This window comes from Gossypium hirsutum, chromosome D07 (assembly GCF_007990345.1).
Source record: "Gossypium hirsutum isolate 1008001.06 chromosome D07, Gossypium_hirsutum_v2.1, whole genome shotgun sequence".
NCBI classification, from domain to species: domain Eukaryota; kingdom Viridiplantae; phylum Streptophyta; class Magnoliopsida; order Malvales; family Malvaceae; genus Gossypium; species Gossypium hirsutum.
The window spans coordinates 10408843-10427449 of record NC_053443.1 but is presented as its reverse complement, the minus strand read 5'-3'; the positions used below and the strand labels follow the sequence as shown (position 1 = coordinate 10427449).

The window sequence follows — 18607 nt, the reverse complement described above, 5'->3', positions numbered from 1 at the left end:
GCTGTCACTGTTCCAATCTTTGTGGCTCAAAACAGGTCACTAACAGACTGCTTCATCTTTTTCTAACCAATCACCTTTCGAAAACTCATTCATCCACTGATTTCCTTTCCTTTTTATTTCTATGCTTTCAAAAAATAAAAATAAAAATTTAATACAAAAAAATTAAATTTTTAACAAAAATAAATAATTATTTGTTATATGTGATTAACATGCGTGAATTTTCAATCTAATTATGATTTGGTTATATTTTAATTCTTCATAAATGCATATAGATAAATATTAACAAGCTTTTGATGCGGTTAACAAAGATTGAGGTATTAAGCCCATGCGTAATTATCATATATAAGTCTCCGATTATATATATATATATATAATTGTACTTGTAAGCATTCAGATAAATAATTTCGTTTTTATTACATGAAATAGTAAACCTAATTATTATTATTTTATTTTCCTATTCCCTTTCTTCTTTTTCCCTCTATATATGTATGTAAAAAGGGAAACTCAACCCTTTTGTTTCATATTACGACACCTGAGAAAAAAAAATTCCTTTACTTATTTTTTTCTTTCCAATATCCATTTTTGTTTCAGTTTCATATTTCCTTTTCCTCTGTAAAATTCCCAAAAGAAAAAAAAAACCCCATGAATTCATATATTTAGGGTTTCTTGAACTTTGCTTTTTTGCTTTGTTTGTTTAGTGAGAAAAAATTACTTTCCTGGGAAAAAAAAAACAAAATATGGGTAGAGGTAGGGTTCAACTAAGACGGATCGAGAACAATATTAGCAGACAAGTAACATTCTCAAAGAGACGAAGTGGCTTATTAAAGAAAGCTCATGAGATCTCAGTTTTATGCGATGCTGATGTTGCTTTGATTGTTTTCTCTAACAAAGGAAAGCTCTTTGAGTTCTCTTCTGATCCCAGGTTTCTTCTTTTTTCTCTCTTTAATATATATAAATGTATATTCATTTCTGGGTTTCTCTTATTTTCCTTCTTTGTGTTCATCACTGCACTGTTTATGGCTTTTGCATTACACCAAAATCCTCAGCTTCTAACATATATTGTGTCTTCAGTTAAAGAACTTTGCTGAACATTTTTATTTATGTTCTTTTTTTTTTCTTTAGATAACAAGACATTAATTTGTGTATTTTTTGAAGATTTTCTGTACAATTTTTCTGTATTGAGTTGTCAGATCAGTACAATTTTTTGAAGATTGTTTTCTTTAAATTTTATTTTATTGTTAGTGCATGTACTTGAATTGAACTTTCATACTGAACACTAAATTATTTTTGTGCTTAATAATAATGCAAATTAATGGATAGTACCCTAATTTTGCTTATGAAAATTTAGCACATATATATATATTCATTTAGTCAAAGAAATTAACTTCTATAGTTTTATGTTCATATAGAAGTTGGGCAGTAAACAATTATGGCAATGAATTTGGGTTAAGTTTAATTCAAATGGCAAATTACCCTTTTGATTTTGGGACTTTAATTAAGCTAAAAATTTGTCAAAGAAAAACCAAATTAATTCAAGTTTTGGGCAAATTTTCTAGAGCTTTGTGCCATGTATAGGGCTTGGTGTTTTTATTGCATATTTTTGTCATTGTTTTCATTTTCTTTTTGCTATTCATTTTAACCTAGGATATTAGAATTTGTTTTTGATTCACCTAGGAGATTGCTTCCTAATGATATTAGCTATGTTCATAGACATTATATACATTCATTTGTGTATATATATATGGAAAGTGAGGAAAGCAATGTAACTTTGTTATTTACAATTTCCATATTGATCATTATAATATTCCATTTAATTAAATCAAGCATCTTCAATTTTATTTTTCACTGTTTTACTAAGAAGAAAAAAAGTTTTGGATTGAGTTAAATTAAGTGTATCTAATAATGGAAGTAGATTCATTGGACTTAATTTTTTATTTAAGTAAATTAATTATTAAGATTTGAAAGATAATAATTCACTTAATGAGTGGATAAATCCATTTACTTTTGTTAAAGGATATATACAAGTGTAGAACCATTATTTACTAATAATAATAATGGGTAAATATATTGTATAGGGTTTTTTAAATGCTATATTTCACAAATGTTATACATTTGATATTTGAAAGTAATAGTGTTAATTTTTTAATGTTTAATTTGGATTTTAAAGTTGATTTGGTGAAAGTTAATTACTAATAATGTTAAGTTTGAATTTTCATGATTTTGTTAATAGAATAAATTTAGTGTTCATTGTGAATTTGTTTAATTTTATGTTTAATTTGCTAAAAATAGTATGATGGTTGTGATTTTCTTTTTCAAGTTTTAAGATCAAATTAATGAAATTTAATTGCTAATATTAATAGTTATTAATGAATTTTCATCAAAAACCAATCTTAAAACTCGAATTGAACATTAATTCTTTGTCTAGTTACTAGTGTAATAATACGAGGAAAAATCTTATTTAATACACATATTAAAATAATTAGACATAAAATAAAGAATAATTTGTACAACTTGAAATTAGAAAGTAAAACTTTTGTAAAAATAATCGATTTTTTTCTTTTTGTTAAAAATAAGTCATAGAAGTATTAAATATTACTGATTGAAATAGTTTATTGCTAACTTATATACTAAGACATGTTGAATAAATAATACTTTTACCAAATGTTAGTACAATAAAATTAACATTATTACCTGCAGATGTCAAATAATGTATTTTTTAAGCAATAAAAAGGGAATGTGTAGGTCTGAAGTATAATTTCACCCTTGTTAAGAAAAAACCTAAATAGTGAACATAATTAAATGATGTGGTAATGTTTTAAGTGACATTATTATTTAGGTAAATACAACCGTTCAAGTTAAGCTATAATATTATTTAGGTAGATATCACAAAAGAAATGTCACATCATTTTATTAAATGGACATTGTAAAATTGATAATCTTTTAATTGTTATAAATAACATAAAATACCTTTATGTTAGATTTTTAAAATAGAGTCAGTGAGTTGATAAGTGTCTTAAATAGTATTATCAGAGGTAATAATAAAACACCAAAAAAATGTCTTAATCCTAAAATAAAATTATATATTTATATATATGTACAATGATAAACCTTGTTATTTCTATGGTTCATTTCTTTGTTCATGTATGTCGGTTTTTTTCCCTTGATTACAGCATGGAGAGGATCCTAGAACGGTACGAACGACAAATATATGCCCCAACTGGTTCTGAATCACAGGTATGTCTTGCATTAAATCGTGAAATTTTATCTAATATCTGCATTGTCTGAGTAATTTTTACTCGGAGAGTAACCATTGCTGCCGTTCCATTCTTATCTTTTTAAGGTAAATACTTGTCTGTTAATCTCTTAGATGATTATAGTTCAAATCATGTTTTCTATTCACTGTGTGTTGAAAATGTTGAACATAAAAAAACCATAAGCTACCAATTATTACCATTTGTTGAAATTCCATTTCAAGCATGTAAATTTCTATTGTTGGTGCTTGTTGATTTAAAGCAACTTTCTAACAGGCAAATTGGTCTTTGGAATCTTCCAAACTCATGTCAACTATTGAAGTCTTGCAAAGGAACTTGAGGTACAAATATGTAATTTCATATGTTTTAAACTCTCAGGGTTAAACATATATTTGTATTTGCTGTAAATAAATTTAGCTTGAATGAGCATATCTCTATTCATGTTCATTTGTTTATTTTTAAGTTTGTTTGTGTTTGGATTATGTTCGTTAAGAAATTCAATTTTTATTTTCGTGTTTATTTATACAAGTTCGTGTTTGTTTATACATGTTTATATTCATTTATTTAAATTAAATGAACATTAAAATATACAATAATAAAATATAAGTATTAATAATTATATTATAAATAAAATAAGCACACAAAGCTTCTAGGGTTGCATTGGACTTACTGGAAACTTAATAAACTCAAGCAAATGATATACGTACGTACGTACATATGTATGTATGTATGTATGTATGTATGTATGTATGTATGTATGTATGTATGTAACACTTGTGTGAATGCAGGAACTTTCGTGGAGAAGAGCTTGAACCCTTGAGTTTAAGGGACCTGCAACTTTTGGAACAACAAATTGGTAATTCTCTGAAGCGAATACGAACTAGAAAGGTAAAAAAAAACTGAATAATTTCTGTGAAATTTTATATTTTGATTATATGAATGCTTTATTTTATTTTATTTTACTCAAATCATGGTCTTCTTTTGACATGCAGAACAAACTCATGAATGAATCCATTTCAGTGCTGCAGAAGAGAGTAAGATCTTTGGCATATCATAGCTTTGGAGTAAATTAAAAAATTCAAAAAGAATATGGATAAAAAGAAAAAAGTTACTGTTTGTGACTATGAACCTTGTGACAGGAAAAGACATTGCAAGACCAGAACAACATGCTAGCTAAAAAGGTAAAAAATTATTACAGTTTTTTGTAGATATGTTCAAGCATGGCTTATATTCTAGTTTCATTTAATGCCTCTCTGCCATGGATAAAGCTTAAAGAAAAACAGCAGACACCGACGGAACATGCACAACATGAAGTGCAACAAAAATTTGTCCAAAACTCACCACCATCAACATCCGTACAACCACCAACACCACCACCGGCTGCAATACAGTTTCCTTGTTTGACTATTGGGTATTTTTTAACTCTCTTTTCTCTTATACAAAATAATGTGTTTACCTGCTAGCTCAATATCCATTCCATAATGGGTAAAAGCATGGAAGACCTCAAACTAAACTAAGAGTTATATTTTACTTTTTTAATTAAAAAATATGCAAATTAGTCTCTATACACTAGAGTAAATTGATTCTTTTGTTAAAAATTTTTATTCATTTCTATTGTTAAAAATTGATTCTTGTATGTCAAGAATGAAGTACACATGGCACGTTATGTGTAATTGTTTGGTTATTCTCTTAGTTGCACCAATTTTTAACAATAAAAATGAACAAATTTTTAACAGAAATAACCTATTTGTTTTTTAATCTAATGTACAATGATTAATTTGTTCATTTTTTGAGTAAATAGGATAAAATACAATCTAACTCTTAGTACGAGGGCCTCTATAGTATTTTTACTTTCCATAATGTAAGTTATATGCACATAGGCCTTTTAAAGATAAAAGTGCCATAGAATTTCTATATTTTACCTCATTTACTCAAAAAATGGACAAATTAATTTCTATATTTTAGATCAAAGAATAAGCTGAAATTTCATTCATTTTTTGCTATTAAAAATTAGTCTTTATACATCAACATGAGATGCAGTCACTGATAGTACAAAATTTTTAACAAAAACGACCAATTTGCTCTTTAATCTAATAGACAAAGATTAATTTACTCATTTTTTTAAGTAAAAAACTTAAAAAGATAAAATGTAATTTTACTTCTAATTCAAAAACCTCCTCGGCATATTTACTATCTTTTAAAGCAACATGCAGGATCGAAACTCATGCAATTACACTGATTCCTCAAAGTTTTGATATGAAAAATCATGCAGAGGGAGTTACGAAGCCATGAAAGGGACAAACAAGGAAGCTGAGCTCAATCTCAACCTAGTACCAAATCAGTGATATTATAACAGCTGTTCAAATCGAATAGTACGAAACCATGTTTTCATATATAGTGAGAATTTCATAGCATAACATCCTCAGAGAAGTTCAAATGTATCAGAAAAACTATATATAAGTTGTTCATTTGAAAACTCAACGATGTTTTTGCTCAAATTGCAGCATCCCAATGTCATCCAGCAAGTTTGGAGTTTAAATCTCACGATTTTTACTTTATTCCAAGGTTGAATCCTCACTAGCATAAATATATATAAAGGAACCGAAACTTAGTTGAGTTTGATTCATATAAAATAATACGGAAATTCAAATACCTAAACCTGCAATTTATTTCCCTATCCTAGTTTGCTGCTTTGTAAATGAAAGAACAAAAAAAGGTTTTGTTCATTTGTTAAACTGTACAGAATCCTTAGTTCTATAATATATAGAACGAAACCTTTGAAGCGAGATTAAGTCGTTTCATCGAACACCATAACCTGGGAAAGAACAAAAACCAGAATGTATTAGTGTAAAGATTTGCAGGTATAACATTGTATGATCACTAGATTAAGAAGCAACGAGGATAAAAACTGGTGAATCCCAAAAACATTTTGATCACCAAGTTCTAACCAAATTCAAGCAATACATTGTACATCAAACACAGCTGATATCCAAGCAATAATGGTTAATTCTCATTCGGATTTTGTTATGACAGATTCCAAAGTTAGTTCATAGCTGAAAATAGAAGACATCAAAAACGGCCAAAGGCGGAAACAAACCCATAAAAAGATATTATTGATGGTTATATACTATCATGGAGATGAGAAATCAGGAAACGAGGATACCTTTCCGCAGACTGGGCACTTTTCACTTCTCTCCATCCATTCGTAAATGCAACTGAGATGGAAATGGTGGGAACATTTTGCTACGATCTTGGGATTCTCCGGAGTATATTCTGCAGATAATCAACCGTTTAATTTAAAACGAAGATAAATATATGTATTAAAATCCCAACCTAATATGTTCGGTATTTTTATCAACTTTTTATGGCATGTATTGTGTGCTCCCCAAGTAAAGCAAGTTTTGCTTAGTTGTCAATCACTATAATCCAGGCCTAACTAATGGCGCAAGCACACAGGTTCATTTTTGCTCGGCTTAACATCAATGAACATGCGTACGAATGAAAGATGTTGAAGACATGTTGGACAAACATCCTAATGAAGTGGGCTACAACAAATTTAAACTCAAGAAGAAATATTACCTTCGAGACATGTTGGGCAGACATCCTCTTCTTCCGCTGACCAATAAGTGTACCCAACTCCGACTTGTGATTTTGCCGATGAGTGATTTTGTGAGGATTTAGATTGCCTCTCTGTCGAGCCTTGTTCAAAAGAATTCCATTTCTCTCCTGTACTAAAAGTTTCCGAATCTGCATCGTCTGCACCTCTTAAAGGCTTTGAATCTTCTTGTGAATGACTCGAACCTTTCTCACGTCTCGAAACAAGACCTTCACGTTGTAAACGACAATGTCTAGTCTCGCCATCATAAGGCAAAGACCTTATAGTAGACTCGTAAACGTCAGTAAGCGAACTGTATAGTGATGCAGGAGAATTCACATATGCCGTCCCTAGAATCGATGAAGGAACAGAATCTCTCCTTTGAAATAACGTGGCATACTACAATTATAGAGGCAAATACCGTGAAAACTATTTGCTAATTCTACCAACATCCACATGTACATACCATAATGCTTATTAAGCAATGCTTATTAACAAAGAATTAGAAAACATACATACCATGTGAAGGAAATTTTGAACGAAACAACTGAGGCTTAAACAACGTCTACGAACATTGTTGTTTGAATTCGTATAATCCTCGGAATCGTCAGCACGTAAGCAGCAACAAAAAGAACCCATGATGTTAAATTTTATGCTTTTCCACTTCAGTTAAAACCCTATATATATATATAACCTTATATCAGTAAAGTTCAACCATTCTAATTATACATATATGTATCAATCAACACACTATCTCTTCTTTTTACAAAAATGGGGGTCTTTTTAAGGCTTTATTTATAATTAGCAAAAGGGTTAACTCCTTTAATAGAATTAAATCAAATACCAATGTAAACAATCAATAATCAAATTTGGGATTAAAAACAATAGCAGCTTTCATTGAACCAAAACTTGCACACACATTAACTAAATCATTTAAAGACTCAAGCTTTTATTGAAATCAATATAAACCCAGAAACAAACATGGATCGATTAAATGAAGGAAACCCAATTTGGATTATATCAAATGATAGCCAAAAAAAGCAAAAGAAAAAAATTTGAAGCATAGAAATCAATATATGCATGGAATGAAAAATACCCAATTTAGATAATACACAAAAAAAATAGTGATTAAAAAAAAGTGTTACCTTGAAGAAAATTGAGTTGATAAAGGGAGAAAATATTGATGATTTTTTTTTATAGTTCTGTGTTTGAAAGTTCTATTCGGCGAGAATAACCATGAAAGCGCGAAAATAAAGCAAAAGAGGCTTCTTACTGTGTTAGTGAAGGATTGTTTTTATAATATAATAATAATGTTTAATTTTTTTTTAAAAAAAAGAGAGATCTTTTTTATAAGAAGTCATAGAAATTAATGACTTAATTGATTATGGAAATTTTTATACGCTAAGGTTACTTCAATTTTCCTTAATGTTTACTTTGATTTAAGACTTAGTTTTTTTCTCCCATCTAAATATCTATTTAGTATTTAAATTTTTTTATTTTAATTAAGTATTTATATTTTTTTATTAGAGCACCCTAGTAAAATTTTATTTGGCCACACGATGTTGTCTGATCTACGTGTCAAATTTAATATTGAAGTTAAACTTAAGTCTCAAATTAGAATAAAACAAACTTAAATACTAAATTAAATATTAAATCCAAACTCGTATACCAATAATATATTAACCCTAAAAATACAAAAAAAAGAGCAATATTGATCACTTTGTAGAATTAATTAAAAAACATTATGGGGTAATAGCTCTAATACTCTAATAAATTAAAGATTTTACGGATCTAAAACTCTAAAAAATTAAGGATTTCATCGTGATAATTATTTGGATATATTGGAATTGAAATTTCCTATCTTTTTCTCATTGTTTTTATTATTTTTTGTTTTTTCGGTGTATAAAAATTTGGCTAAATAAGTCGATTTTTTTAATTGGTCAAATACTCTTTTTATTAAGATTTAGGTAAATAAGTTAATTTTGGAGAGAGTGTGTGAAATGAACATGCTTTTCTCCAATAATCATGTCTCCAACCGTACAAATTCAAATGCCCCAATAGTAAAAATTTTAAACAACCCAACAGTAACTTTAATTTTCTATAAATACTAGGCTAATTTTCATTCTTTTCATCCAAATCCAACTTTCTCCATTCTATCTAAACTCTCAATTCTCTCAACTTTTTCAAGATTTGTTTGAAATTTTCCAATACATTTGTATAAAAATATAATAGTTTTGTTTTATTATTTTGTAAATTATTCATTTTGATTAAATTTTCACAAATGACAAGTTCTCTTATTTGTTTCGATAACAAGCACATATTCGTCGCTCAATTGGTAATAGTAAAGAATTTTGGACTCGTACGATGGCATATATTCGTACTAGCTACGAATGTTGGCAATCAATATTGACACGGGAGTTTTAGGACTCGCTTTCACTATAGATAGAATTATGTCAACTATCATGTCGAAGTCTAGCCTCGGATGATCTTGACTTACACCTAAAAAGTATGAGTCAAAGTTAGATTATTGGCAAAAACGAAGACCCTTGTCAGGTTACATAAAAATATTGGGTGATTGCATTGCACACTTGCTGCAACAAACGTATGTGGATCGATATACTTATTTATTGTCCACAAGCCCGTCTTCTTCCAAAAAGATGTCATGATTTTTCATTCAAACCTCTCGTCGCACATTGCGCACTTTCCCTTGAATTTCTTCAAACAAGATTTTCTGTCATCATAGTTCACGTTGTTCTTGAAGCTATACCGCTTCAGTGTAGTAAGAAAAACATCTTTTGAGGGATACTTCATGCCAACTTCTAATACCCGAACATTTGACAAAGAGCTTGCATGACCAGTTCTTCTGTACGAGAGTTGCGAGAACTCTAACCCACTCTCAACAGAGAGGTCGATGTTATGCTTATGGGACAGAGGTTCTTATGCCCTGAATCGCGGATCTGAGTCTGGAACATTGTCCAAACCATCATCATTGGAACTGTAAGGTTCTAACTCAGTTGGAACATGCTCTAGTTCAGAAAAAAAGTGCCACTTCCAAACCATCTGGCCCAGGCTAAAACCTAAGAATGGTCGCCGAAGTTGATAGACGGAATGGCTGCCTAAGTTGAAGTTGGTGCATAAAACCAAAAAATGTCTTTCTATTAATGATTCAAGGACATTATAATGGGAGCTTTGTAACAAAACAGTGAACTGACTGCACACCTGTGTCGTAGGACTTTCTGCTTCTATTTCGGTTCCCGCATTAGCCGCTACATTGGTCGAAGATGGACCAACTCCATCAACCTTGACAAACTCGACATATAATTTCATTATAACATTTCCACTTAAGCAATACGAATCTATGATCACCTCTAACTTTAGCTCGCCTTTCACATCAAATAGCTTATACTTAAATGGGTCTAGTAATGCCAGATATCTACATTTTAAGCTTGAAATTCTTCCCCAGCTTGAACCTCAAACTTTCCTCCTAATTCTAGCTCGTAGCTTATGCAATTGAATGTTGTGATTGAAAGCCAATTCCACAGACTGGGCTCCTGCAAATATGACCCCGACGTTCATATTAAAAATTTGACCGTTGTAATAAATTACGGATTTCACTAGTGAACTTATTTCAATTTAAAATGAATTTAATATTTAGAACAAAAAAAATCTTCAGATGGTTATCCAAAGAAATGCAGACAACACTTGTAATGCAAATTTTCAAAAAGGAACGAATTTGCTTATGTCTAAGTATTGAATATTTATGTAGTTTAATAGAAAAAAAATGAGGAGGCAGGGAATGCATGCTTCAAAACACGTTTCAGAAGACGTGTTTTCATTGAATAGTAATGAAAGGGTCTTTTGTGCTTGAAACGTGTTTTATCAAAATCAATTTCAGCAGACACATGCTTAAAAGGGTCTTTAGTGTGCTTGAAAATGTAATCGGAATTTTCGATGGCAAGACACCTTGGTAAGCTTTAAGTGGTGGTAGACAGAAATGGCATTTAGCTGCGCGCGTTTTCGATTACATGTCAGCAGGAAAGCTCGCCCAACTAAACGCGCTTTTTATCCACCACTATTTAAAGCCTGCCAGGTGCCCTGCCCCCGAAAATTCTGGGTAAGATTTGAGGCACCTCTTTCAGATAGTCGATAAAACGTCTTTTCTGCAATGCATTTTCAACAACGAGTTGTTTTTTCTTTTCAATCTTACCCCTCCCTCGCGCCTATAAAAGGGGGGCTCTCTCTCCATACTCCATCATCCCTAAACTCATCATCTCTCCCGACCATCATCCCTCAACTTTACAATATTTCTCTCTTTTGATTTTCTTCCCTGCTTCAGTGTTCAAAATTTTTGTCGATAATATTTATTTCTATTTGAGGTATTCTTGAGTCATCGGTGATGCGATATCGCTCCAAGACATACACATTTAATATATCGTGTTGAAATGAGACCATTACCTCAGAAACCTATCCTGTGGAAGTCAGGTTCTATGGTGACGATGCTTTATACTGTTACGGGTGAAAGTCTACGTAGAGGTCTCGGTCAACAGCTGTTATGAGGTTATAGATCAAAATATAATTGGAGAGCTAGTTGATGGTCGTTATGCGGTCACCAGCTCAAACTTTTTAAATTCTTGGAGATGTTTCCTTATAAATATCATATAGAAGTTTGAGGGCATAAAAATAGGGAAAAACTATGGGGTTTCCCGCTATAATCGGCATAATTTTTTCTCAATTCCACACAGTCAATATATTTAACCTTCCTTCTTATTTGAAGGTTGGCACTACTGTAGACACAAGAGAACTCTTAGGCAGGCAGCAGCTATGGCGGTGGTGTAACACCCCCATAACCGACCCGGTCGCCGAGTCAAGGCATCAAGATGTCACATTCATTGCCGAAGCAACTATTGAAAATTTCAAATCAATGTATCATATTATTTAATTAATATAGATCATTAACTCATTTAGGTAATAATTAAATTTACGATACAATTAATTATGAGTTAAAGGAGCTCATTAAAACATCCACAATTGATCAAAGGCCAAATTGTATAGTTCATAAAAAATTTTGAACTGTCGTCGCGACGTTGTGGTTTCCACGTCGTGACATGACGAACTTGTCATCGTGACGCCGTCTCCATTTTCCTACAAGTTTAACGCTTTATTTTTATTTATTTATTTTTATATCATTACCTGAATATATATATTCAAATGTCATAACCGCCACTTCATTTTACATATCATCCACTTAAATCTATTTCTAATAGCAAGTCCTCATAAAACCATGATATTCAATTAAAATAACAAAATATATAAAATTAACACAAATATTAAAGTTTTACAAATAAAACCATTGGAGGACTTGCACTTTCAAAAGTAGTTTACCTACTTTACGTATATTTCATATTTATTTCTAAATTGTGTCAATCAATTTAATTCTTCATAAAATTTTAATAAAGAATTCAATATCACATCAATTAACAATTATTCACTTATTATTTTATCAATTCGTTTAAACATACTGACATGTGTTAATCATTCCATCACTTACAACCATTTGGAAACATTTCAAATTCATCTACTATATATATATTCATATATTTTTCCTCCTCCTCCTCTCCATTCCACATCATTTATGTATATATGTCGAAATCATTTTTTTGAAAAAGAAAAATTAGTTGTCGACTTATTTGAAAAAATATTAGAGTCGCCACCGATCTTTTATCGAGGTGTGATCGGATCACATTGAAAACGATTTTGGTCCACGAATTTTAAAAAGAACGGGTTCGGGAGTCAGATACGTACGAGGAAGGATTAGCACCCTCGTAACGCCCAAAATTGGTACCTAATCGATTAATTAATGTCTTAATGTCGAAAAATTGAAAATTCGAAAAGAAATTTAAAAATATGATCCTTTTGTTAAAATTACTTAAAAATTTAAAGAAGGGAGTATTTCACGTTAATTGAGAAAAAAGAATTATATCCCGTGAGTTAGGACACAATATCTTAAATCCCAAAACGAGAATAAGCACCGAAAATTTATTTATTTTTGGAAATTTTGATCATCTCGGTTTCGGAGAAGAAATCATATCCCGTAAGTTGGGATACGATCCTTTTTTGATTCCCAAGATAATTCTAAATATATATATTTTTGAAAATAGTTCGTATATTCAGATTTGTCAAAAAATCGAGACCCCGTAAGTTAGGGAACGATCTCTCGAATCCCAAAATACGAAATATTGCTTATTATTTTAAACATCTTCCTTTTTGAATTTGGATGAAAATTAAGCTAATGAACGATTACAACACAAGTGTATTAAATAATGGTTCATGGCATATGTATATCGACGATTACATGATATATATCATTTTAACATAAATATTGCAATTAAAAGAATAAGACAAATAATGAATAATAACAACAATAACAATAATAAAATAACACATAACAAGAAAACGCTAAATTTTAAAAGATAAAAGGAATTAATAACTAAATACACAAACAAATATTTAATGTAAATAATTCATGAAATATTCAAAGGACAATAAAAAAGGGACGAAATTAAAGTTGTTATAATAATAATAATAACCATAATAGTACTAATAATAATAAAATCAATCACATGTATGTAAGAAAAACTTTGTGGATTAACAGTACTAATAAATTAATAAAAGAAATATTAAGGCCTAGATAAATATAAAAAATAGTGGAGATAAAAAATAAATAAAAACTTGAAGAAAAATGAAAAATTGTAGACATATTAATAGATAAGTAATAAATTAAATTAATCAAAGGACTATATTGAGATCAGAATAAAATTTTAGGCAAAATTCACAATAAATTTAAAGATAAACTCGAAATAGGACTAAAATAAAACACGCTCGAAGAAAGGTGGGCTAAATGGGCAATAAACCCATTTCCTGGACACGCGTCACTTCCCTAGAGGATTGGCGCGCCAGGGACCAAATTAAAAAGGAAAAAAATTTGAGGTCCAAATTAAAAATAAAGGAAAAAGTGCAAGAAGGACTAAATTAAAACAAACTAAAAATGCAGAATGACCTAAAGTGATATTAACCCCTTACAAGAAAACACGTGGATCCTTTCCCTGGGCCGAGTCACCGCGCAGGTCAAGGGCCAGCAAACGGCGTCGTTTCGGCGCTATGGACCTTAGCTCAAAACAGCGCCGAATTGTACTATTATTTAAGCAAAAAATTCTTTAAAAAAACATTAGCAGCCTATGTTTTTTTTTAAAAAAAAATGTTGTTGTTTCTTTGTTCTCTGCTAAGGTTTCGACCCTAGCCCTATGCTGCCATCGAATCCGTCGCTCCTTCGCCATGGCTCCACCAAGGACGACGATCTGAGCCGACGAGGAGACCATGGACCATCGGTAAGCTCCCTCACTTTCCCTTTCTGTTATTCTTTTACAAAAAAGAGCAGAGAAAGAAAAAAGAAGGAAAAAAACTTAAATGAAATAAAAAACACAAAAAAATATCGATCACCTTTTCTCAATTTTGATTTCGTTTTTTTGAAATTTTTTCAATTGATTCGTGCATCCCTTTACAAATGAATCAATCAGCTTTATATAGCCAAATGAAATTACAAAAATTATTTATTTATTCTCTTTTATATTTTTTTGCTATTTTTTATGTTATTCTAGTGTGCTCATTTCTGTTGCTGCTCGTTGCTTGTTGGTTTCATTTGTTTTGCAGGTACAGCCAGCTAGAGGCGCGTGGGTGAGGGCCGTGGCTACGGCTTGCTGTCGGGCGTGTGGCGGCTGAGCTTGTTTCTGCCTAGGCTAGGGTTTTTTTGAATATGGGTTTGGGTTTCTGTAATTGGGCCATTAGGCTGTATTGTTTTGGGCCAATGTAAATGGACTGTTATTGGACTGTTATTTTGATTATTATTTTTGGTTGGTTTAATTTGTGTGTGCGGGCCGGGCAGAATTTGGGTTTTACAATATATTTGTTAGAATCTTTAACTTTTAGTATATAACATGCTTATATGTAACATTATCTATAATTCCACTATTTACTTATGTGTTCATATCAAAACTGTCCACTTGATTCATAGTCACTAAATTACTTATATCTTGAGCTACAGAATTCAAAATTAAGATCCGCTTGATTTTTTTGAAACTAGGCTCAAATACCTTTTTACCATAAAAATTTCAAAATTTATGTCTTAGCCAATAAGTACAGTAAATTCTTCAAAATTTTCCCTGTTTTGTTATTTGACAGCTTCGACCTTTCTTTACTAAAAATTAATTATCTCTTATTACGGAGTTTGGATGATGTTTTTGTTTGTTTTTATTGAAAATATACTCATTAAGAATTTAAACATATAAATTTAAAACCCTAATAATATTTTTACAATTTTTTATGATTTTCCGAAGTCAGAATAGGGGAACTCGAATCCACTGTGACCTTGTTTCACAAAAATTAATATATCTCAAACTATAAATTCCGTTTCCTTCACCATTTCTTCCATATGAAACTAGACTCAATAATATTTAATTACATATTTAGTTCAATCTCTAACTAAATTTCTATAATTTTTGGTGAATTTTCAAAGTTAAGTCACTGCTGCTGTCCAAACTGTTTTAATGAAAAAATATTTTCTTTTCCATGGTTCTTTGCACTATCTTTCATTCATTCACACATAATTGCCATACTTTTGATTACTATACAATTTAGACACTTATGTTTATGTGTAGATTACATATTCATTTCTTAATCTTAGTACTTTTCACCATACAAATCACATTCTCTCTTACTAATTTAGTGTTTTAAGTCTCTATTTTTCATCATTAATACTTTCTATTTCTAGTATTTAGATTAAATACATGTTTTATACATTTCACTAAAAACATCTTTAACTCAATCTATTGAAATACAAGTAGGTTTAGTATGAAACTTACCTCATTTGTCAAGAATTTCTTCATTTCTTCTTCATTTCCATGCATTTCTCATCTTCACCACTTTCTTTCCTTTTTCTTCTCATTTTCTTCTCTTTCATCTACTATTTTCTTACTTCTAAATTGATGAACATATTCTCTAGAATCTCTATTTCATCTTCTCTCTTTAATATCTAAGGAAATTTTCAAAAATTTTGGGTAAAAAGGTAGGTTTTCATGATAAAGGACTAAATTGTAAACAAATGAAAACTTTTTTCTCATCCTTTCACTCATGTTGGGAGGATGATAAATTTCCTTCATCCTTCCTTTCTTTTTAAATTACCATTTTCTAAATAAAATAATAATAAATATCTAAGTAAAATATTAATAAAATAATTTTTAACTAATTAATTAAAAAAATCACCAAAATATCATCAATATAATCATTACATTCTCGAACTCTCCCTCTTTCTAATTGACCATTTTACCCTTTATGATCTTTCAAAATTCCATCCTTGAATCATCACTTAATTTGGTAAAATTGCAATTTAGTCCCTCATAATTCTTCACCTATTCAATTTGGTCCCTAATGTCAATTCCATATCTTAATAAATTGGATTATTTTCACTTTTGGTCTTTCAACTTTCTCATTTTAACACTTCGATCCCCTAAATTTTGCATATTTACACTTGAGCCAAAAACTTTTCACATATTTACGATTTAGTCCTTTCCTTATCATCATGTCATGCTTCTTGATTTAACTGTCTTTTGATATATTGCAACTTTCATTTTCTTTGATCTTATACGTTATTTTGTTAAGATTTTATCTCATATTATTTACGACCAAAGGAGTTTTGAGGATGTTACAGGTGGAGTAAAGGTGATGCTCCTTTCGGGGCGACAGTGATTGTCGTTATTAAATAACCCGTTAATAACTACAACCGCTATCGTGCCAACCTGAGTTTGACCTTTGCTCCGCCGGGACGTCCACTCTCCGCCTGAAAATTATCTTGTGTCCACCTCGGTGTTAACCTTCGGATAAGAATGAAATGTTAAAAATATTGATTGCCTGGAAATAGAAAAAAAAATATGTTGATTACATCGGAAAGCCCTTCGTTTTTCCCTATGATTATGATCTCAATCTTTTGTATGGTATATATAAGGCATCATTTGCGGGTATCCGAAAAGCTTGAACTTGTGACTGCATAATGATTGTGAACTAGCCCCCAGTTACACTCGAACTCGTGACCACATAAAGGTCGTCGACTGGGACCTTCACTTAAACTTTGACCCGTGACCATAACAAGCACTGTCACCCTAGAACCCGACTTCCATAGGATGGATTTTTGCAGTAATGGTTTTATCCCAGTTTGACATATGAAATGTATGTGTTCTGAAACTTATTATCGCATCCCCAACCTTTCAAAACTACCTATAAACTTTCACGGGTTCACTCTTAAAACTCTAAACCCAATAAAAACCCTAAATTCTAATACTAATAATCACCCCTAACCCTAAAAAATTGACGGTCAATTAAAAATTTGACATATATTACGTATTTAACCTAAAAATTTAGTATTATTTAGTTTTTTAAAAAAGAAAGTGTATTTTACGTGCAACTAATAGTTGAAATTAATATTTAACTAACATGAAAACTTTCCCTAAAAAACAACATTTATCCTTTCTTCAATCTATAATAGTGTATCTATATTTATAATTTATAATTTATATAAAACCACGAATTTAAAAATAATTTTAAATTAATAAAAATACTCTTTATTGTTAATAATAATATTAAATTCACAATATTAATTTATTAAAATTATTATGTGATGATAATAATATTAATTAATATGATATTATATTAACATACAATTAATTAATTTGGTCATATTTTTAAAAAATTATTTTTAAAAAATAATATAATATATTATTAATCAATAAAATTATAAATCTATAAAATATTGAATATAATTAGATAAATTAAAATAATAAAAATCAAAGTTATTTTAATTAAATATATCATATATATATATAAATATGATTTTATTTTAAATATAATAATAATTAATAATGTTAAAACCATTTTTATAATTAATCTATGATATATATAAGCACGAATTTAGAAAACTTGTAAACCAATGACAGTACCTTTATCTTTCATGATATTATTAAATTAACTTTTATATTTTAATTTAGACTTATTAATTAAAAATAGTTCTGCTAATTTTAAAATAGACTTATTAAAAAATTTTGAGATAAAAAAATGTATAACCTTATTGATGTAAAATAGTGTTATTATATATATATTTATTTAAAAATAAAATTTTGTGAAGGTTACAAACCGATTCAATAACCATGCCGGAAGCATCATCAACTTGAAAACAAAATTCTAAACTTTTGGTAGAATGGGTATTGACTTCCTAACCTTGCATCTCAATGAGTCACTTTCATGCTCAAAGTCGCCATCTTAAAATCAATCTAATCATTCAAGGTGTTTCATTTCTTTCTTTCTCTATTTTTGTTTTCGAAGAATAATCATGGAATTCATCACAAAATTTCCATTTCACATATTTATTCTCCCTTCTTCTCCTAAGGCTAAGATTATAGTTATTATTACTATACCTCGTCCAACATGATTCCATAACAATAACCCAATTGTTCCGGGCCTAATCTCGTATTCTAATTAGATTTGATTATGAATTGGATTATTTGTTCAGGCCCGAAGGTCCATCCAGGATGTAAGAGGATTTGGGTATTGCTCGAAAAATTAGCTTTGAAAAAAAAAAGTTTGTTTTCTAAACGGACTAGGCCTTAGGTAATATTTTTTTGCCCGAGTCTATCCCGAATTTGCCTAAATTTTTTCCATT

General features: G+C 30.0%; 2 protein-coding genes across 5 annotated transcripts; one reads left to right on the top strand and one right to left on the bottom strand.

Annotated features, from left to right (window-relative positions):
- The first annotated feature begins 228 nt into the window (after positions 1 to 228).
- On the top strand, positions 229 to 5790 carry LOC121219368 (agamous-like MADS-box protein FUL-L). 4 transcript variants are annotated; one of them, XM_041097422.1, is made up of 8 exons: positions 229 to 922; positions 3171 to 3234; positions 3528 to 3592; positions 4040 to 4139; positions 4244 to 4285; positions 4391 to 4432; positions 4520 to 4662; positions 5524 to 5790. In XM_041097422.1, exons 1-8 carry the CDS (start codon positions 738 to 740, stop codon positions 5594 to 5596), a joined length of 714 nt encoding a protein of 237 aa, XP_040953356.1. In that variant the 5' UTR covers positions 229 to 737; the 3' UTR covers positions 5597 to 5790. The 4 variants fall into 4 exon arrangements, with proteins under 4 accessions (XP_040953356.1, XP_040953355.1, XP_040953357.1 ...); XM_041097421.1 differs by having other exon boundaries at positions 395 to 922; positions 5465 to 5790; XM_041097423.1 differs by having other exon boundaries at positions 513 to 922; positions 5501 to 5790.
- Positions 5791 to 5848: 58 nt separating this feature from the next.
- LOC107953963 (E3 ubiquitin-protein ligase At3g02290) lies at positions 5849 to 8121 on the bottom strand. Its single transcript, XM_016889413.2, has 5 exons — positions 7992 to 8121; positions 7366 to 7523; positions 6831 to 7245; positions 6415 to 6524; positions 5849 to 6066 (listed from the first exon to the last, which is right to left on the bottom strand). Exons 2-5 carry the CDS (start codon positions 7483 to 7485, stop codon positions 6040 to 6042), a joined length of 672 nt encoding a protein of 223 aa, XP_016744902.1. The 5' UTR covers positions 7486 to 7523; positions 7992 to 8121; the 3' UTR covers positions 5849 to 6039.
- Positions 8122 to 18607: the final 10486 nt, after the last annotated feature.